The following is a 23,150-nucleotide window of genomic DNA, read 5'->3' as shown; positions in this document are numbered from 1 at the left end:
TTGTTTTGTTTTTAACTCTGGTCTATAATTTTTTACTGTTCATTAGTATCACTGAGTTGGGAGTGTACTCCAAAAAATGCTCAAGTATTTTAGTTGCTTTTGAGACCTTTGGTTCCACTATGTGGTGTAGTGAAAGAAGAAATTGAAAATATGGGGTAAAAGATTATATCCTGCTTTTCTGGTATCTTGGATAACAGAGAGAAGATTGTACATTCATAGCATGTCTTCTTTTTGCCTCATATAAAATCATTCCCAGCTCAGTTAATGTTGATTTTTCAGATTATTCAGTTTTAATTGTGATCTTTCTCTTGCAGTTTTCGTGGTTCTTGGAACTTGTATCGCAGTGCAGCTGGGGACAAACCCTGACTGGATGTTTTTTTGTTGTTTTGCTGGGACATTCATGTTCTATTGTGCACACTGGCAGACATATGTTTCTGGAACATTGCGATTTGGAATGTAAGTAACACTTAATGGTGATTTTTGTTGTTGTTGTTTCCTCTTTAAGATATGGAGAATGTTGCTTTTAAGTATTTCAATATTAGGAATTGATCAAAGCACTAAATTAGTTTAACAAATAAAAGAAATTTAAAACTCATTATTATAGCTGCCTAATGGAACTATTAGAACCTCCCAACCAGTATTTTTTAAATAATATGAAAAGCAGTTGCCCCTCCTCTCTCATACCCACTTGTTGTTCCCTCAGATAAATTCACTGTATTTTTCCTTGTTATTCACCGTAATTCCATGTTTTATTTTGACATACGAAAATGCATTTTCAGGAAAAATAAGATAGTTTATGAGAGCAAAGAGCAACTCACCTCTCTAAATATCATAGTTTAATTAGATTTTATTCTTTTCATATTCTTTATGAATCTATAAAAATCTAAGCTCTTGATAATTCAGCTGTCATGGGGACATACCATGTAGATTACTACCACCAACAAAATGCCCAAGAATTTAAAAAATGAAATACAGACTCCTTTCAAATTCCAAAATGAATGGTTTCTGCCTGATGGTCAGTACTTTTCTGTAAATATTAATGAGTAAACTAGTCTTAGAATGAGGTAAAGGATGGAATTCATCAACTGGTGTTTAATTAAGTATCACAGATCCTGTTTACACTGCTCAAGTTAGTATTATTTTTTTCGTGGTGTAGGATTAAAAGACAAAGAACTTGAGAAAAGACTGAATACTTCATGAAATAGCCAAATAAAAATCTCTGATTGCAAGTGATAGAACATCTTAGCCTAGTCCCTTTATGGTGAATCATTAGTGGATATTTAAATTTTAGAACCCGAATAAACTTAGTTTTCTAGGTCTTGTAAGAACTAGGCTGCACAGAAATTCAGCTGTTCCTTACAAGTTTAGTTCAAATGATTTTTGTTAAACTTACTTAAAAAGAACTTAAGATGTTATTAACTTATGACAGTAAAAATAACTATTAAAATTTTGGATGTTAACTAAAAGACATGTCCTAGAAGTTTAGAAAACATATTTAAAGCCCATCTTAATGCCCTTAGTGACAATAGTGGACATGTGTGTCCAGTTGAAAATCCTGTGCCTCTACGTTCTTCAGCAATTTATAAAATGATCAGTGCTCAGAAAATATTATGGATTTCTGATAGAAAAAAGCAGTAATTGAAAATATTATGTGCAGATGTATTTTTTCTCAATGTTGTTTTTATAGCCTTTATCTCAATAATGTTTTTGTAGTATTTCTCTGCATTGGTGAAACCACAAAATATATTAGACTTCTAAGATCACTTGGATTGCCCTAATTCACTTTTAGTTTTTAGTGATGTTACTGTTTTCAAAAATAGCAGAATTTACAATATCTGAATTTGACATAGTTTGTTTCAGTGGTTATTATCTCATAGTTAACTTTCAAGCCCTTATTTTGAAAGCTTATTTATCATCAGCTCTAATTAATTATTTTTCCCTTTCAAGTAAAGCAGCACCAACCATGTGGTATGGGAACTGAAGGAAGGAGAGCGAAGGAACCATGGAAGGAGGGGAAGAATAAATAGTGTTTTTAGGAGCGATTTGATATCACAGCTTTCTATTTTCCAGTCTTGGAATGTCCCTTGTGGTGTGTTCCTTTAATGAAATATGTACTTGGAGAACTATGAGCAGTTCTATACCGTTAAATCATAAGATACTTGTAGGGAGTGGCAGGAGATAAGGCTGGAGGAGATCCAGAGAATCGGGGACTTCTGTGTCCTGCCAAGAAATACGGACTTTTGTCCTGAATCTGTGGGGAGCCTTTGCAGGACCTAAACCAGAGAAATGACAAAAGGACAGTTTGGAAAGAGCAGGCTGGCATATTTGGAGGGTGAATTAGAATGGGCTGTGACAGAGGTAAGAAGACCTTAGAAGTCATCAGCATCATTAGTGTGAGGAATGCTGATGCCCGAGCTAGCGCGATGACAGCGCAATCCGAGAGAAAGTCATACGTTGGAGGGAGGTTTAAGAGGTAGCAACTGTAGGACCTCGTCTCTGTCTGCATATGGGGAATGAATGAGCGAGCAGGGACTTAACTCCCAGTTCCCCTCCATGGGTGGTTGGATGGAAAGTGGAGAAAGGCACTACAGGCAGAGGAACCTCTGTGAAAGGGAGAGTTCTACTAGAACGTGTATGTGAGGGATTTTAGACATCCAAATGGAATGCAAATAGCTTAGAAAACTTAGAAAGCAAGCCTAGAAAGAAGCCCGTGAAAATTATTGAACAGCCAGAGGAGGCATACCAGAATGAAAAGCCAGAAATTTCAAAAGAGAACAACGATAAATGCTGCCAAGATTCAAAATGAGGACAGAAAATTGTACACTGAATGTGGCAGTGTGAGGCCATCCAGAGTCGTTTCTCTGTAGCAGTAGGGTAAAAGCCAGATTGTAGGGGATGAAAAGTGAAGGGAATAAATAAGCACACATTGAGTACAGGTGACTTACAAAATGGGTGGCTGTGATGGTGGGAAGGAACAAGGCATTTGTTAGAAGAAAGAATACAGGTTCAAAGGAAGGAGGGTTTTGTATTTACACAGAAGAAATTGACTAGAGAAGAGATTGAAGATATTTGGGCAAAAAAGAGAGAGATGGGTATATGAAGCTAGATTGTTGAAAATGCAAGACCAGAGTTTAGGGTAACAGGCAGAGGGGCTACATGGGAGGACACTCTCCTCCTGAGACTCTAGTGCTTCCTTATGATGAGACTATATATATAGAAATATTGGAGCCAGTTTGAATATCTCAGTTTAAATTACATATTAGTATTACAAGGAATTGGTTTTGATTTGGAAAATTTGAATACAATTTTCTGAAATCCTGCATTCATATTAAGGCTGCAGTATTTCTTTTTTAAAGTCAAAGCAGTTCTCAAAACTCATAGAAATGTGCTGTGAGTGCTTACATTTAAGGAGATATTTATCAAAATACCAATGTAATGGCATATGGAATAATAGTGATATTCCTAAAGAATTTTTAAAAATGCTATTTTAGATTTCACATTCTTTTCAAGAGCAGAGAGAATAGACAGGTGTATAATACGCTAAATATTGAAGTAAAGATTGTATGTATGGAGGAGAAAGTCCAAATTTTATTTTGTTTAATTAGAAAATAATAAGATAAACTCTGAAATGGAATTTGACTAAAGAAATTTTTTTAGTATATGTGCTGCCGAAGTGAGCACTAAAGAAATTTTTTTAAATCCCTTGCTTTTTCTTACTCCTTTTTTGGAAAAAAGTGAAAGCAGCTTCAGGTACCTTGGAAATTTTATTTTAAAATATTTTTATTTTAATTGTTTTATTTTGATGTTTACACACAAGTGAAAAAATCACAAGGATTTCTTTTTTATATGTAACCAATTTAGGTTGTTGTGTGTTTAATAACCACATACCATATTTGCCAAATAAGAGATTTTTATTTGTTTTTCTCAGTCTCCTAATGTCACCCTTTTTAGTTGCTATTAAGTTTGCTCTTAGTATCTCAGTCAAAAATAGGCTCCATAATTTAATTCATCTATAACTAAATAATTTCCTTTCAAAGTCCGAAATTATGAGAAAGCCAATGTGATTTGGATACATTATCCCTGAAATTATGAGCTAAATCTTTCAGCACTTTGATCACAGCTGAAAGCTTCCTTATACAGAGAATATTAGTACCTTTCACATCTAGACAGAGCCCCGTCCTCACAGTCCTTCTGGACTGAGCTAGTATAGAGCTCTGACAGAGAGGAGTGCTGCTCGTTGGGACCCTTCTTGGTCTAGCTTAGCCTGTTAGGATTTTTACTAGCTTGGATTTGAAAGACAGGAGGGACATGGGCTTAGAGGCTAGACCTTCACAGAAGGAACAGGTCGGCGGAAGAGGATAAGAATTATGAGTTGAAGCTCATTTGTAAATATTTGTAAAATAGTCTTTAAAATGTTTATGGATTATATTAAATGGAAGAGGTCACGTGTCCTCTCTTAAGGTTTAAACCCTGTATATCTAGATATTTTAAAATCGGTAATTTCTACATATATATGGAATCATTTTTATAAATGAAATGCTTAGAAACTCTATAAACAGTCTCTAATAAAACTGTTTATGCAAAATACTGGCCTTAAAAAAAAACCCCACACTGTGAAAAAGTAGATTTTTTTTTAAAATTATCATTTGCAGGGGTGGGGGGGGAGGGAGGACACTCTTTTCACAAGACAAAAAAATTATAATGAATTGAACCAGATCAGTATATCTTGCCTCAAGTGTTATCTCCAAATTATTGTCTGTTTATCAGCTTGGGCAAGGCCTATAACTTTCATTTCCTAATTTGTAAATCAGTTTTAGATTTGATGGTGTCTAAGGTTCCTTCTGAAAGTCTATTAATTTCACAGATGTTGTTTCCAATGTACTTAATTATTTATAATTATAGCAGGCAGAGTATTTATCTTTATTACATCAATTCATGCTTCTCATGTTTCACATTTACATTAGCTAATACCTCTGCTACCACATTTATTTCTATGTAAGTAGATAACTTCTGACTTTTTCTTTTCTAGTTAAATGAGAAAAGTCAATAGGTTATGTGTTCTACTTGTAGTCTGACAAATCCAGTTCAGTTCTTACCCAAGAAACCTCTAAAGAATAAATATTTGAAGATACCCTAGTAATTAAAAACCGTTAATGTTATAATCCAAACTGTTTGGTAATGTATAATCCACCTTTTGTGGATTAAGAATTAGGAAACTTCCTATTGAATGCCTGTATAGATATTTGCCTCTTTAAAAGTTTAAGATTTATCACATGAACAGATATCAGAGATTTTCCTTTTGGTTTCTAGTTTCCCTATGTATTTTTTATTGTTGGTAATGATCCAGTCATTAGGACTGTGCTCATTTTGACTTTATTAAATTGTTATAGAACATATCTTGAAACACCTATTTATATTAACATAAAGCCTAGATTGCAGTTTGGACTCTGGGATCATCAGGTAAAATCATGGACTAGTTTCTGTCTCCCTTTAGCCTTCCTCAGCTCTTAATTTTGATTACGTGGTTTTGGTTTGAAGCCTGTTCTACACCAGTAGTCTTTTTCTGTCACCATCTGTGTTCCAAAACTTCATTAGTGATTGAACTGGACATTTTACTTACTTTTACCACTAATAAACTAATCCAATATAGTAGAGAGTTATAATGATGGTATGGAATTAAGGGAAGAAAAAGAGGAAAGAGGATAAGATTCTGGGCTAGAGATTATCAGGAAACAGGACAAGGAGTTGACCAGCTGATTTGGTTCTAACCGTATCCAAAGGAGGCACAGTTTCCCCTTGCCCTTTCCACATCCATGTGCTAATTCTACTGAGATGGCAGAGGTGGGAGTGTGACGAGATGTGGGGCAGTGAAGGGGTGCGGGATAGCTTAGTGGTTCTTCAAACACATAGATGACTGTGCCCTGGGGCTTCTGAAAACATTCCTCTCCAGAGAAGTCTGGGTAGGTTCTGGCACTGACGGGACCTATGTTAAAGATAATGTGATTGTTTGGCAAGTAGTATTCACTACTTAGGTGATTAAGAGTTGACTGTGTCTTTAGTTCTAGTGTTACCAGCTCCCTATTTACAAATCATTTATTCAGTGTGTTACACTTAGAATTTTTAAACTTTTCTAATGTTTTGGTTTGGATAAGAAATATACATGTTTGCATAAGGATAGTAATAGTACTGTATAAATTATATCATTGAATCTTTAGATATCTTTATAAGGGGAATGCTACCTTCTAAATCTGTTTTTGCTACCTGTAAGGCTCTTTGGCAAAAGCTCTGAGTAAAGTTATTTTGAAATGTTTGTTTCCTTATGCATAGATTCGATGTTACAGAGTCCCAGATCATAATTATAATATGCCAGCTTCTCACAGGAACCCTGGGACCTTGGTTCTGGAACTTCACGGTAACTGCTAGAATATTCATGCTGTCTAATGAACAGTGGCGTGAACTCAATAAAGACAGCACCTTTGTCATGCACAGAGTAATTAAAATGTAAAACATAAAACATCTTCTGGTGGTATTTCACAGACAAACAGGTTAATAGAAAATAATTTTAATATATATAGGGCAATAAAAATCCACCCTATTAAAATTTTTTGAAGATAATATTTCTGGTGATTTGATGCTAAAAAAAAATTATCTATCTCACTTACCGACTATACCTAATACGATTTTTGCTCTATGTAATATTTTTAAAACAAATACCTTTCCACCATTAACTAGATTTTTTTTTTTTTTTGATATTTACATTTTGAAAACAGAATAAAGCAGAGTTGCCCTTTAGATAAGTAAGTTGAGAGGACTCTTAATAGTAATAGGAAAGATTCTGTGTATTCTCTTAACTCTTTTAGAATATATTCTTTAAACAGTCTAGTACCACTTCTGCTACTGTTTTCGATGATCTTGATTTTTTAAAAAATTCATGCTTGAAGCTATTCTCATTCCTATTTGTATGGTTTATTGTTTTCTTCTCTTAGTTGTGCTTTTAAAACTAAGTATCCTTTGCTTTTCATGTTGCTATAGCTATCTTTTGAATACCCTCCTTTTTCAGATTTGGTTTGTTTTTAGCAAATACATATTTCCTTAATGCTGAGTGAATAATATCTCCTTTAACTCTTATATTAGAATTATAATTTTGACCTTATGACTTTTAAAAGTTCGAAAAGATTCATTAGAAAATGGTTTCCCAGTAGAATAGCCAAGAATCCTTCACACTTTAGTATGAAAGGTTTATTCACAAGAAAAATAGAGCTGAAATTCCATTTATCTTGCTTTCAGGGAGTATTGGGGAACTGTTCATATGGACACCTAACAGATCATTCTAGCAATACAAGGCTGCATTATGTTTCCTATATTGAATCCCCATGCCCAAAAATGTTTCAATAATGTGATAGAAATAGTAAGTCTGGTAGCAGAGTTCTTTCTGAAAGGTATCTTGCAGCATTGTAAATCCATTTATTCAGTGGCAGTAGTGACGTCTTTGGGGACAGATTAATAGTGAGGGATAGTCCACATCTTTTTTTCAAAATAAGTTTAGAATTTGGAAAATACTAAGAGGTACTATAGGTATGATTTAGAAGCAAAACAAAAGCCATTTTTATTTGAATTTACAATGTATTTGCATAATTATTTGTGGGAGTCCTTCCTAGGGTAAAATAATGTGCATAGTTCAGAATGTGTCATTTTTTAGCACCCCTCTACCCATAACCTGTCTTCTGGTACTTTCTTCAAAGACCTGAAAATTTATGCTCACTGCAGTTGTCTACATTTATAATTTTTGATGGCTCATTTATGATTATTATTATTTACCCTCACCAAAGGTCTTTTTTCCCAGTGTTCTTAGTGAAAATAGAATACTGACTAAATTACTTTCACCTTGTTTATGATAACAAAGTACCTGTATTTATAGAGCCTTTCCTATTAAAATGTTTCTAGAAACTAAAGCATTTTAATTTTAATATCCTGAAAAATCTTTTGGAAATACATTCTTTTATCAGTTGCTAACTTGCAGAGATTTGCTTTTAATATTTATTGCTTTAACTGATTTGATCATTGAAATGAGACTGCCATATGTTTCTTTGTGGGTTTTTCTTTTCTTTTTTTACAAAGTTCAGGGGGAAAATAAGCTTAAGAAAGAGTTGTTTATATTTTGTTTCCAGTTAATTTAATTTATTAGCGTCTAAACTTCCTATTCTATTGCCTGTTGTTTTCTACCAATTTAAGGAAAGTTGTGTTAGTAAATAAGCATCATCCTGTGTGGGCTCCTTAGTGATAAAAAGTTCAAAACTTAGGACAAATTTTACCCCAGTTGATCAGTAAACTAAAGAGTTTTTAGCATTGTGTAGGTACAACACTTCCAGATTCTTTCAAGGCTCTGCCATGTATTATCTCTCTAACCTTGAAAAGTCAGTTAACCTATCTGACTGAATTTCCTCATCTATAAAATGGTAGCAGTAGTTCCTACCTCCTAGGATAGTTGTGAAGATTAAAAAAGTCAAAATGTAATGTGCTAACTATAGCACCTGGTGTATAGTGTTTGTTACCACTATTATTATATTAATTTTAAAACCTGTGTTGGTAATTCCCAAGTTTCCAGATTTCTTCCAGAATTGATTGTGCTAGTTTGAGAGGAAGAATAGGTCCATGATCCCTTCATTTAACTCCATCAACATTATTACTAAATGAGGTGAGAGGACTCTCCTAATTCTTCTGTTTCCAAGGGCGTAAGGGTCTGCTGTCCCCTTAAATGTGAGACCTGAACTTGAGTTCCTTTTAGAGGACTTACTGTGTTTTAGCCTTTGGCTGTTTTTGTCTTCCTACTCAAAAATCACTGGATGGGTTGCTGTTGTTTGTATTTTTTAGTCTTCTCAGATAATCGAAAGATCCATGTAGTCATTCATGTGGTAGATAATACGGTTTTAAATAATTCAGTTTATCTCAAAAATAGTTGCTTAGACTTTCTCTGTATGTACCACTTGATTTTTAAAATATCATGGTTATCATTCACTTGTCTGGTTAATGTTACTTAACATTTAGCTTGCCATGCCCAGTTTGTCCCTTATCAAGAATAGAAAGTAAAATATTGGAAGGCAGTATGATCAATTTCCAGGCCAGTCTTCATTGCAGTCTACCAAGATTTCACCCCACCCATGGTGTTTCTGGTATAATAAGTGTTCTGGTTATGTATCAGCTCCCTAGAACTTCAGATCCATTTATAGATAATTGCAAATCTGTAGGTAATAACAGTCAAATTCTTGAATAGGATTCCAGACACCCTCAGTGGATGTCTTTTCAAACAAAATTCTTCTTTTTAAATAATAAATAGCTCACAAGTCAAGTTGTACAAATTTGGGGTTTTTTGACGTTGTGAATTTAGCCCTAGAGCATATTCTATGTTAACCAAGCTAATAACCAACCCAGATTATAACACCATTACATTTACCATGTGTGGTATAACAAATTATGTTTGCAAATTAGCTGCAAATATATATCTGAATGCATATGTTACACGTACAAGAAAAATAGATTAACTTGTCTTATTTCTGATATTAGAGTGGAAAGACATAAAACATTCCGGGAAAAGATGATTAACATGCTTACCAACTTTCACAGAATGTCATTTAAGTCCTTTCACATCCCTGTTATTCCTGAGTCTTGTTGGAATTCAAACCAAATGCATTTGTTAGGTATCTCGCCAAACACTAAAAAATAAAAATGAAATTCAAAACAAATTTTCTTCATAATTAGTTAACTTAGGTAGTTTGGGTTATTACACCCCTGAGTCATATTGTAAACCTGTAATTCTGATGTAATAACTGATCTAGGCTGCCTTTCTGTTGTTATAAAGGCCCCATGAGTTCTTCTCTCTAACTAGAGAGTTTCTGTTCCCTGTTTAGAAGTTAAAATTACTCATATTCATTTAAGGTACCTTGATCTCTTTACCTCTTTGTCAATAGACCATTGAGATGTTGTTAGGAGTGATGGGCCCAGGGGATTTATTATGACTATTCAGTTATTTTGAGTGCCACATTAGAGCCTCCCCATCAGAAGAATGAGGGAGCTTAGTCTCCACAACTGGTTTGCTTCTTTCCATTTGTCTTCTGTGGTAGCCATCAGAATGTTGTTTATTGCTGGCTTGTGGTAGTGATTTAAGTGGATTTTACACAGCAATTGGGGAAGTTCCTTTTGTACTTTGACAACCTATACTAAAATAAAGTAGAAATAAGAAATTATTTAAAGCAGTACCATTCAGGATATTCAAATACCTTCATGGTTATAGAAAATTAAGTGTATTATCATTGAATTTTCCCCCTCTGAAACTTTTAGGCTGTGGAAATCTAATGCTGTGGAGAAGAGATTTGTTTTCCCATATGTCTTAAAAAAAAAAAATCACTCATGTTTTGGATGCTTTTTTACCATATATTCTTTATATCTTGAAGGGCTTATTTTTGGTGTAGTTATGGAGGATGACTTTTTGTTTGTTTGTTTGTTTGTTTTGAGAAGTCCCAACATTTGGGAATTTTATCACCCATGTTATTATTTTGAAAATAATAATAAGGAAGTGACTACAGAAGTGCCAAATTCCTAACTTTCTATAACATTCTTCCTTCTGGATAACTGTCTTTCCTCCCCAGCCAAAAGGAGTGAAATGAGCCCTGTCTTAATACATGTTACAATAAGTTCAGCCCATACTAAGAGACTTCTTAGTGGAAAGGTGGGAAGATGAACTGCCACAAAGCCCCTCTTTCCTAAATAGAATCATTGACTCTTTTGTTCATTGTTAATAGCTTCTGCCTCCTGTCCTCTTCGCTTGCTTCGTTCCTGTCTCTGGGGATGGCCTCTTACTGCACCCTTTTTCATTGACAGTCAAAATTAGAGCCACACCTCCGGGAGTGGTGATAGGCAGTTCTCATGATTCAGAGCAGGAGGGGCTCATCCAGGAGTACTGAGTATTCCTCTAAATCAGATGAGCAAACAGGAAAAAAATATTCTTAACTACCTACAACTGGTAAGTAAGCTTTTCCAGCCTCTCCCTCCTAACATTAAGGCATTGTTGATCTAAATACAATGGCAGTATCAGAATGGTTTAGAAAATTCTGTCTTCCAAAATTTCCAAACAAGCTAATCCATGAAACTTAACCTAGGAATCCCATTTTGGGGCTTTGTAAAGATCTTTCATGTTTCCTATTCTCTTTTACATTCATCCAAGGTACAAAGATTAATTGCATGAGGTTCCCTCCATTTTTATTTTGTAATTCTATACTTCTGGCCCTTCCCCTCCCAAAAGGCTACTTCATATATCCAGAAAAATGTTGTAAGATGTCTACCCTCCTCCACCCAAGACAGAGTCGATCATCTTTGACACCTGCTTAGTCTCCTGAATCTGCTACTGAGTGTAATTCCCCTTATTGGCAACACCACTCATCAGGTCAGCTCTACAGATTCTTTTTAGCCTAATTCGGTCCATTTTTCCCCCCAATAAATGTGTATTTAAAGATAACTACATCACTATATGTTTGCAACTTAATAAGCTTCTGTTCAAAAAACATTCTTGAGCAAACAAAGCTCAGTTTTTTTAGTTGTGAGAGACTGGTTTCAACTTATTTATTATGGGCATGAAAGCTTACCTATCTAGCTCACATTATGTGTTTTAAGTGTCAGTTTTAGAAATGGGGGCTCCATTCTACTCTGGGAATTGAATCCCCTTACTGTTGATATCTATTTTTCTTAGACTAATTTTAAAAAAAAATTACCTTCTTAATAGATAAATGATTCACTTTGTTTAAAACTAACATTATAAAAAAGGTATGCAGTGTATGGTCTCCTTCCCATCCTCATCTCCCAGCTGTCTATTCCCACACTGTCCTCTCCAATAGGTAAGCACTGTTCTTAGTTTGTAATGTATCCTTCCAGAAATTTGTTATGTAATTACTGCAAAAATAAAGATAGAATATTATTTTTCCTCTTTTTTACATACACACACAAAAAAATACCATTTATTCACTCTGTAACATTCCTTTTTACGTAGTATATCTTTGATATTTTTCAGTATCACTATGTAGAGAGCTGCCCACTCTTTTTTTAAAAACTACCAAATATTTCATTGTATGGAAGTACCAGAATTTCTATAACTACTCCCGCACTGAGGGCTATTTTAAAAATTTTCCTACTATAAATAATGCTGTAATAAATAATCTTGTGCACACATTTTGTGCTACCATATCTCTAGGATAAATTCTGAGAATTTTAATTTTGGATCCAATAATCTGAGAATGATAATCTCAAGATTATACGAAGTGCTAGTCTATAGAAGGAAAGGAATACCAGTTTGTGCTTTGCTCCTCAGTCTTTTTGTCCATATTCTTTTTTTTCAGACTTTCAGACTTCTAATTTCTACTGCCCTGTTTTTGTACCAGGTTTGTCTTTTCTTGACTATAAGATCATTTTCAGCAACCTCAAAACTAATTCTTGGCTGCTTTTAGTTCTTCTTTCCAGAGATCTTAGGGTAGTTGACCTAATAAGCATAAGAATTTGGTTGAGAATTGAGTGAAATTTTTTTTTCAAACCCCCTACCATAGAAGGCATTAAATGACTATAACTAAAGGACAGTAAGTTTTATAAGATCTCAGTGATTTATGTTACTTTAGTAAAAACTCACCATTTCCTCCACTTGGTATTACAAAGCACTTGTTTCAAGATTTCATATTATATAGCAGTACAATGCAGTCCTCTCTGCTTGAGACTCAAAATTTAATAACACACATACCCTGCCCCAGCCCCTTTTTTCTTTTTTTCTTTTTTCTTGTTTTTGTTTTTGTTTTCTTGGTGGGAAAGGTTAAGCTATAGTTTCAGCCCAACTTCAATGAGTCAGAAATTTCCTATGGAAAGGAGGGGTTTTTATTGCTCTGTGAAATTCATCAAATTAAATTAAAAGCCTCTGGATTTTATTTGATTTTGCTCATAACACATTTTTGACACCTCCTTTTCCCCTCTCCTCAATATTTGAGATTTTTTTCTATTGTGCATGATAGAGGAATGCTGCTAAGCTTGCAAGTAATTAACTTGAAATTGTTTTGAGTAATTCTGCTTTTTTGGCTTTTTGTACCTAATCAGAATTGATGTGACTGAAGTGCAAATCTTCATAATAATCATGCATTTGCTGGCAGTGATTGGAGGACCACCTTTTTGGCAATCTATGGTAACTTTGTTCACATTGTGTATCCCATGTAATGCATGTTGTCTTTTGCTTGTGTTTTCTAATATAGGATAATCCAGTTAAAGGGTGATATGTAAAATTATTTTATTTTTTATGAAAATGAAAAACCACAGCAATGGTAGGACACAAACGTCTTTTTAGGGCATGGTGAATTTTACTACTTGGAGTTAGGTGGTACGTTAGGTCCGTTCCATGGCTATTGTTTTTGAAGGCTATTTGAATTATTAGTCATCCCATTTTACATCTGAGGAAACAGCAGGTAGTATACCAAGTTAACCAATGACAAGATGAGACTTTTTTTCTCTTTCTGAGCTATATGAGTCTACTAGTTTTTCTATCATATGCTTAAAACTGAATAACAAATTTGGGGTAGTAAATAAACTAGCCCCAAAATAGAACAGATGCTTATTGAAATTGGTGACATAGAATTGTTTTAACAAGCCAGGACTTTGATTTTCAACCTGACCTATAAACACAAATATTTTTTCCACAAATTTCTGAAAGAGGGGACATAACATATATATAATATGTTGGCCAAGACTTAGTAACCAGACTGCCTGAGTTTGATCCAGGCTCCGCTGCCTATTATGTGAACACCATCTGTTACTCAACTCACTGTGGCTGAGTTTCCTCCTCTGTAAAATGAGGACAATCACAGTACTTATTTCATAGGGTTATTCTTTTTTGTTAAATGAATAATACATGTAAAGCCTTTAGAACAGTGTGTATCAATTACAGTATCAGTGAAAGCCGCTCTTACAGTTGGAATTTCTCCTTCCACATTTGAGCACAGTAGTTTGTAAGCCCTGGTCCAGGTAACTGCTGCTCACTACCACCACTGCTTCAGAATTTACAGTTCGTTTGGTGTGATCTAACCAAAAGATGTACTACTCCCAAACAAACGATTCTTAAAGATGCAGATGAATTTTAAGGTATAAGGGAAATTGAACAAGATCTTTCCCATACTTAATTCACTTTATGATGGTAAATTAGATACTTGAGGTGTAATTGACATACTTCCCTGGAGTATTCATCACCAGAAATTGTTTAATGCCTTTTGTTGGGAGGGATAGGGTTGTGAGGAGGGAGGAGATAAAAGAATAAAAATAATCCACAGTCAACCAGGAAAATTCTGAAACTATCCAGTTATGTATATAATATCATGCAAATTCACATCTTTCCTACACATTAGTCTCAAAAGCCAGTAGGGTCTTTAGTGAAATCTAAGATATATTCTAGTGAAATCTGAGCTCTATGGATAGATATATGGACATAGATACGTAGAGAAAATTTTATTACTTTTACTTTCCAGTAGGTTAAAAATAGTTATTTTTTTATATACAGTTGACCCCTGAATAACACAGATTTGAACTGAGAGTCCACTTATATGCAAAAAATTTTCCATACAGCACAGTAAATGTATTTTCCTTATGATTTTCTTAATATCATTTTCTTTTCTCCTATATCCTTTCCTCTAAGAATACAATATATAATATATATACACAAGATATGTGTTAATTGACTGTGTTATCAGTAAGGCTTCTGGTCGGTAGTACGCTATTAGTAGTTCAGTTTTGGGGGGGGGAGTCAAAAGTTATACGCAGATTTTCAACTGCATGGAGCTGGGGGCGGGTGGGCACTCCTAATCCTCATGTTGTTCGAGGGTCAATTGTATGTTGACTTAAATTTTTTGTACCTCTTGACTGTTATGTTCATAGACTTTGTGTTTTATACCAAAATCCTCCCTCTTCCAAAATTTTTTTAAGTATATTATCTTAAACATATATAAATTACCGATAAAGTTTTGTCATACCAGTAACCAAAAACTGATTTCTGGCTTGATCGTTGGAAAATAAGTCAGCATTGGTTATATATACCTGATTATCCTTATCAGTATGGAAATACATAAAGCATTATTGCAAATGAAGTTATAGGCTATACATATATCCTTTTTTTTTTAAGAGAGAGTGCAAGAGCGAGGGGGGAGGGGCAGAGGGAGAGAGGATTTTTTTTTAGAGTGTGTGTGGGAGAGAGAGAGAACACGCATGTGAAAGTGCACAGTGGGGTTGGGGGAGGGACAGATGGAGAGAGAGACTCTCAAGCAGTCTCTATGCCGAGCATGGAGCTCAACTCAGGGCTCTGTCTCATGACCCTGAGATCATGACCTGAGCCAGAATCAAGAATCGGACACTAATTGACTGAGCCCGTATATATCCTTATTTTTTTTAGGTGGTCCCTAGCAGTGAATTTGCTTCAGGTACACTTGTTGCCTTTTTTACTAGGATTTATATACATGTACTTAACAGAAGTGATTTTTTTTCTTTTAAAAGGATCAAATATTTTGTTCAGTCTTTATCGATAATTAATATAATCATCCTTTTTTATTATATATTTTAAAAAGTGACCTTAGGAAGTCTCAAGTCCAAGACTGAAAATCCCCAGGCCCGGCAATCCAGTTCCAGTAGTAGTGAGGTTAGGTTGCAGCAGGGAAACAGATTCCCAGGCCTTTGTCTCAGTGTTACTGCCTATACCGTTACCATCATTAAACTGACAGGGACGGGCCTGACTTCTCTGGTGATATTTGGAGGCTCAGAGAGATACTATGTGTTCTTTGAGCAGTTCCCAGTACAGATTCCCATAATTGACCTCAGACCACCATATTTTTTCTTTTTACTTGGCCCATATTCATCACTGAATATGGTGTTTCTTTCTTTTTTCCTATTTGACAGAGACACAGCGAGAGAGGAAACACAAGCAGGGGGAGTGGGAGAGGGAGAAGCAAGCAGGCTTTCCGTGGAGCAGGGAGCCCGATGCAGGGCTCGATCCCAGGACCCTGGGATCATGACCTGAGCCAAAAGCAGACGCTTAACAACTGAGCCACCCAGGCGCCCCATGAATATGGTGTTTCAAATTGCATTATGTTAGTTTAGGAAAGATTACATGTAATATTCTCACTTATTCGTGTGCCAAAATGGAGCAAAGATACCTGTTTAGGGCCCAGATGCGAAATTTTCATCTCTTTTGAAGTCGAGGGCATAAAATTGACATTGCTTTCCAAATCTTCATAAAAGGCTTTTACTGATAGTTAGGAAGCAAATTTATGGTAACAAACAAAAACAGTACAAATGTCTTCATAAAGCTGATTCCAGATCAGCTGTTTTACAAAGATAAGTGATTTATATCTGCTGCTTATGGATTACCCATTTCTTGCTGCTGCTTTTTTTTTTTTCCTTCAGAGAAGATGGGTTTTTACCAAAGTCTGTAATTAGTTCTTTTGGTTTCGGTTGGTTGTTTTTTATGGAGTTTTTTTTTTTTTTTAAGGAAAGAAATTATTTTCATGCACAAAAGTCAGTGCACAGGTTTACACATTGCAAGACATAAAACAACAATCCATATTGTTGATTTCTGTATCGCTTCCCCAAAAGAGTATATTCTTTTGGAATGTCTTGAAACTATCTTTTATCATATCACTTTTTTTTTTTTTTTTTTTAAGGAGAATATCATCACTTTGAAAGGGACCCACATGTAATCCCCTCATGGTCACTTTCACTGATGTTTGATTATTTTAAATGTAGTAGTTGATTAAATGTGTACTAAACCATGAGATATCTTCTGGAATCCAGTTAAGGCAAGTCTTGAGAGACTTCAGGTGAAGTTTCAGAATTCCCTAGGTAGAACTAAAGACTTACTATGTAGTGTAATTTATTTGTGTCTCATTCTTAAAAGACTGAAGAAGTACCTTTACACTTAAATAATTAAGACATGGTGATTTTCCTTAAACACTTGGTAGACACTGTAATCATTGTTATATTAAATTTAGTTGGAAATCACTTATATTAAAAGTATTTATAAACAATCATTGCCATGTTGTTTGGCAGACAGTTAATAGTATCTAATCTCAAAGTGATACATTATATTTCTGCTGAAATTTGCAAAGCCTATAAGAACATTTTATGCTCCTCTAAGTCTTAACAAATTAATAATTGATATTCTATATTAATCCGAACTGTTGAACCAAAACATGTCCATTGTAATCTGGTAAATCTGAGAATTTAATAATGCTTTTCTATTTCTAACTTTATTTAAAATTAATTACATTGGATTGGTACTATTTAAATGCATAATGTGGTAGCCTGAATCCAGAGGGTTTTCCCCTGGCTGTAGAGCAGAAACCATGACCCAAGAGAGTTCTTACTCTTCCTAGTCCAAAAGACCCCGAGCTCTGATGAAGGTGTTTTCAATATCGGTCCTTGATATTTCTGTAGAGTGGATACATGTTGGTTGCTTTAGACAAGTTCCAAGAGAAGGAGGACAGAAAGGGAAAAATTGAGGAAGATAGAATGTGCCCACCCTCCTTGATCTTGGGTGGGAGGTGAAAATGGTAACAATTTTAGTGCTTTTTATAAGTGGTTCAGTTGGTGCTGAGTTTTAAGGGATTGCATGGTGAGCCTTGGGATTCCTCTCATTCTAGCTTTTCCTTCACTTTGCCTCAGATTTTCTTGTAGCTAGCATCCTTTTTCCTTAGCTAACATCCTTTTTCCTTCTTAATATAGGGGCAAGATGTGTCTTCATATTCTCCCATAGCAATAATTCTGCACAGAGAGTAAGAGAAAGGGAGATCTTAATCTTCATTCCACAAGTGTATATTTAGCACATATCATGCACGGCTCTACAGAGAATATAAAAATCAGTGCAAACAAAATCCTACACTCAGGAGCTTATGGTTTGGTGTATATAGCTATCCTATATGATGGAAGTGGAGAGGGTCTTAAGAATGTTTATGATACCTTCCTCCTAAGTCTGTAGCTTGCTTGCTTACTTTGTGGTCCAAGCCATTTACTAATTTGCCTGGCTTCTTCAATATTTCTGTTTATTCTTTCTTCTGTCAACAGGCAACAGTTTCCATTTACCTAAAAGCATTTTTACCAAATTTTAATTATAGTTGTAGTAGTATTGCGGCACAGATTATTGCTACTCTAGGGTTGGCACTCTATTGGTACCCTGGCCCTAATATAGGCATGCCCCTGTAATGGCTTAATGCTTTGCTTCTTTTGAAATCTGAGGGACTATAGTGTTTCCCCCTTTGCCATACAGGTCCTTTGTATCTGGAGGGAAAAGGAAACTAGCAAGGGTATTAAATTTAAGCCAGGTGCATCAGATTAAGATTGCAATATCCCTAGTTTTCTGAACTAGAGCAGAAAAATCCCTTGGAGCTCAAAGCATCCATGATGTTTATTTTCTCCTTTACTGTTAACAAGTTTTGATTTGGGCTGTAGGGTTTAGAAATGAATTAGGGAAGGAAGAAGGCCATTTAGGATGCTCCGTAAAGTTCTGGGCTTAATTTTTAAGTTGACCTACTTCATTTTAGAAAACTAAACACTGCCATAGTACAACTTGAAGTTTGAACAGTTGATTACAATTTTTTTTTTGAGCTGCAGTTTTGCAAGAGGTCATAGAGTTGTGTAAACAAACTGAGTTCTTCAGAGTTTTGAAGAAATAGAGTATCTAAACATTAAGATTTATGTTTAATTTACCAATTTTACTTGGGTTTTATATGTACAAAAAAAAGTGGGAAATGTGACATTTCCTATTTGGTTTTGAAATGGTATCCCTAAAAAGTATAAACAGCCCTAATTAAAATGTTTTCATTATAAGAACTCATTGCCTATTAAACCCTGTGGGCTTCTGAAATTTTGTACCTATTCTCATTTGTTCCTATTAATAGAATATATCGCTTTATGTTGCTTTATTTTCAACCCATACTGGACACAATGTGAGCCTTCTTAAAAGCTGGAATGAGAGGTGCAAAAAGGAAGGAAATCTTAAATGATTTTAAAAACTTAGTACAAGTGTATTTCATTTGAAATGGTGGATATTATGCTTGCAAGATTGAATACATGATCCCAATGCCCTCAGCCCCCCTTACTTTAGATAAATCAATCCATATTTCAGTACACTATAAGAGTACATTATTTGCTTATTCTGAAAAGGAAACTAAACATGTTAAAATTTTGGATACAAAATTGTACCTGCTGTGATGTGCTTGATGTCTTTTTTGCCCTGTATATGAACGTCTTCTTGGCTGCCCTCTGCTTTTTCAGGCTGCTTGTATCCTAACAGTTGGGAGTTGGGAACTCTTCTGAGTACAACCTTCCTCTTCCATTCCCTAGTTTGCAGAATTTTTAAATCTAGTTGCAGATATTTCTAGTCTTTTATGCTCCACACTTTCTCTCCCGTAACAATTAGTAACAAACTACAGATTTAAAGGCAGAGTTCCAAAAATGTACAGAGAAGGCAAAGTACACTTCATTTATACAAAGTCCAGAAGACAGCCTGTTCCACTGTTGCCAAACTTCTGGGATGCATTAGGTGAACTCTACGTAGCAAGTGGCACAAATTAATAAAGTTGGATCAGTAATTTTTTTAAAGGTTGGTGTCAGAAGTGAGATTAATTTCTATGTAGCCTCTTCTCTTGGTTATATTGTTTATAGTAGAAAGAGGGAAATGTTCATTAATTTAAGTATTTGCTAAACTGGAAGGAATGGAGGATATATGGCAATATGAATCAAATGTTTGTTGTATTTTCTTATTTTAATTTGTATATATTTTAATTGTTCTCTCTCTCTTCCCATTAAAGATTCCAGTGCTGAATATTCAAATGAAAATTTTTCCTGCACTTTGTACTGTAGCAGGGACCATATTTTCCTGTACAAATTACTTCCGTGTAATCTTCACAGGTGGTGTTGGAAAAAATGGATCAACGATAGCAGTGAGTACATGTTAAGATTTCCAGCAATTGTTTATACCAGGACTTGGTTTTATAGTTGCTTTTTGATTTGAAGTGTATAAAATACTTGTTAATTTAGAGTTTCTGCCTAGTCTTAAACAAAAATGATACCTAAAACTTCTCAGTTCTGTCTATACGTGCATACGTTTATATGCTTACATGCATTTTTTTTGTGCATGCACGTTTATACACATATATATTTTTAAAAGTATGATCGGGGGCACCTGGGTGGCTAAGTCGGTCGAGCCACTGGCTCTTAGTTTCAGCTCAGGTCATGTTCTGGGGGTCCTGGGGTCAAGCCCCACATCGGGCTCCACACTCGGTGTGGAGTCTGCTTGGGACTTTTCCCTCCCTCTCCCTTTGCCCTTTCCCCACTTGTGCTCTCTCAAATAAATAAATAAAATTTTAAAGTAAGTAGAAGTATGATCTGCTTTGTAAAATAAACCTGGCCATGTAGCTTCAGTTTGGGCCTAACCAGCCCATGCTGCCTGCTTTCTTCATTAGCTGTTCTGGTATTCAGTTACAGAAACTGCTGGCTGGCAGGCACCATGAGGTTCTTAGAAGTTTGAGCTGATCTGCCTTACAGCAGATCCAAGTGGTATCTGACAGTATTGAGTGCCGTTAATCGCCCCCCCTCTCTTTACTCCACACAGGGAACAAGCGTCCTCTCTCCTTTTCTCCATATTGGATCGGTGATTGCCCTAGCTGCAATGATCTATAAGAAATCGGCAGTTCAGCTTTTTGAAAAGCACCCCTGTCTTTATATACTGACATTTGGTTTTGTATCTGCTAAAATCACTAATAAGCTTGTGGTAAGCACCAGAGTTTTTGTTTTGTTTTTAACGTTCATCTTGTTTTGGTTTTATGGCCCTAGTTTTCATTCCACAGCTTCCCAAGCAGTTCTAGAGTTTGCTGTCCTCCATCAACATGGGAGCTCTTTTTCTCTTCTGTGAAGCTACAACTTGACATTACCAGAAGCTCCGTGGACCTCCGCAACACTTCTTTCTACTGCAGCTTAATTTGGTGCTTTAGTTTATCTGCCTTCTGCAGTCTCAGTCTGTACATTCAAATTAAGGCTCTTTATGAAAAGCATCTTTTGGGGGGCTTCGCTACATGGGCTGTCCCTTTGGTGTATAGCTCTCACACATACTTCTTGTCAGTTTTTTAGTTTTGGAAATTCAACTTTTTATTCAGTATTGCTAAATAATTCTTGAAACTTGTGCTTTGAGCACAAAACTGATTTAACTGTGTAGCTCACAGTTGCTCTAGTATGAAAATGCCTGCATCACGGTTTCTCTTTTATTTGCAGGTGGCACACATGACTAAAAGTGAAATGCATTTGCTCGACACAGCATTCATAGGCCCAGCACTTTTGTTTCTGGACCAGTATTTTAACAGCTTTATTGATGAATATATTGTACTTTGGATTGCCCTGGTAAGTATTGTACCGTGTCCTATTTCATGATTTGGAAGTCACTTGTTTTCTTGTTTCTGTGGGCCAGTCCCGAAAGATAAGATCATATAACTGTAATGATTTGGCATGCCAGAAAACCACAATTATGGGACTTTGCGAGTTCCTTGTGGCTTCGTCTTTGAGCCATTTTTGCATTATTCTTACTAGTCCTGCCTTTGTCAGGGCTTAAAAATTCCAGATTTCTGACTGTAAAGCAGGAGCTGATAAACTACATCCTGTGGGCCAGTGACCTATTTTTTGTAAATAAAGTTTTATTGGAACACAGCCATGGCCATTCATTTCTGTATTGTCCGTGGCTGCCTTCATGCTACAGTGGCAAAGTTGAGCAGTTGAGATGCAGACAGAGCCTAAAATATTTACTGTTTCTCTGAGAGTTTCTTGATCCTTAGTGTAAAGGAAAAATCCGTGAGGAAATTAAGTTATTAAATCATATGGAATTGAAGACGAGTCTGAAAAGAAGGGAAGAAAGTCAGAGAAGCTCCTCCTCTTCACTTTCAGGAAGCTCAGGGATGGCCTAAGCAGGTCCTGAGAATCTAACAGTCTCTCTTCTTTCCAGGTCTTCTCTTTCTTTGATTTGATCCGCTACTGTGTCAGTGTTTGCAATCAGATTGCGTCACACCTGCACATACATGTCTTCAGAATCAAGGTCTCTACAGCTCATTCTAATCATCATTAATGACGTAAACTCGGTGTTATATAGGAAACTCCTGTTTTCTGCAGGAAAGAATCCGAACATATTAAGGAGAATGGGGTGGATAAGAACAAATATAATTTATAATAATCAATGTTGTATAACTTTTCTTTGTTATTGGTAACACTCCTTAACTATCCTGTGTGAGAGTGGGAATTTCAAGTCCCATCTTGTAATTGTACATGTTGTCATACAGGGTTTGGCCCAAGGAAGCATGCAGGAAAAATTGCCACGTGTTTGTAATTATCCTGGATTCAGAATAAAATTGTCCTGGGGAGCTGATCCCCAGTGGTGGAGATTTCTAATGTAAAATATTTGCAGGCCAAAAGACGGTTGCTTTATAATTTTAACAAATCATCATCTTTTAGTGACATCCTTGTTTAGTGTCTTCTCAGGCTTTCTTTAACTAAAGAGCTCAGCTTGTGGCACAGACATATCCCACTAGCTTATGAGATGGAATTAGTGATAAAGACCTTGAATTTGGATTGAAAGGTTTCCTATCTTTACATTGTTGAGGAAGTCATTTTTTTTATTGCTCAAGAAATGGTATCTCTCATGGGCTTGGGAAATCTGGTTAGCATGCAGAATAATGTGGTAACTTTGTTGATCCATTTTATTTTTTTAAATAAATATATGACCTGAAAGCCAGCCTTTTTCTCAATTTTATTCAGTGGAAAGATAACTAAGTTTTAATGTCATTTTTTAAAATTCAAGCAAAACTTATTTCTCTTTAATAAATAAGGAAATTCGGTCAGCTGCTTTGTCATTATGTGTCCCGCGATCTTTCTATTTTGTATAAGCTGTTCAGTTTAAAACCTAGGAGAACTAAAAAACAGGAAACAAAAAAATGAAACATAGGAGAACTGTGTTCATTTTCCCTCTCAATAAGTTTTTCTTTTTGTTGCAGTTGTCACCCTTGAGATTGCCTTTAAAAGGCAGCATCATTTATTTTTGAAGATTTACTTATTTATGT

At 35.4% G+C, this 23,150-nt stretch overlaps 1 protein-coding gene across 3 annotated transcripts in view; it reads left to right on the top strand.

Moving 5' to 3' along the window:
- The window catches only part of CEPT1 (choline/ethanolamine phosphotransferase 1), a 37,264-nt gene extending 14,439 nt beyond the window's left edge, over positions 1 to 22,825 (top strand). For 2 of the 3 annotated variants that reach the window (XM_025872389.1, XM_025872390.2), the window contains exons 4-9: positions 315 to 456; positions 13,123 to 13,207; positions 19,863 to 19,994; positions 20,666 to 20,824; positions 21,322 to 21,447; positions 22,043 to 22,825. In XM_025872389.1, coding sequence (XP_025728174.1) covers positions 315 to 456; positions 13,123 to 13,207; positions 19,863 to 19,994; positions 20,666 to 20,824; positions 21,322 to 21,447; positions 22,043 to 22,162 — 764 coding nt within the window. In that variant the 3' untranslated portion in view covers positions 22,163 to 22,825. Of the gene's footprint in view, positions 1 to 314; positions 457 to 6,327; positions 6,413 to 13,122; positions 13,208 to 19,862; positions 19,995 to 20,665; positions 20,825 to 21,321; positions 21,448 to 22,042 lie in introns of all 3 variants that reach the window. The other variant, XM_073896158.1, reaches the window with a different exon arrangement.
- The last annotated feature ends 325 nt before the right edge of the window (positions 22,826 to 23,150 follow it).

Source organism: Callorhinus ursinus, unplaced genomic scaffold (genome assembly GCF_003265705.2).
Source record: "Callorhinus ursinus isolate GAN/ISIS: 27379988/994484 unplaced genomic scaffold, GSC_fseal_2.0 scaffold9, whole genome shotgun sequence".
NCBI classification, from domain to species: Eukaryota; Metazoa; Chordata; class Mammalia; order Carnivora; family Otariidae; genus Callorhinus; species Callorhinus ursinus.
The sequence above is the reverse complement of the archived record's forward strand: the minus strand, read 5'-3'. Positions and strand labels throughout refer to the sequence as shown.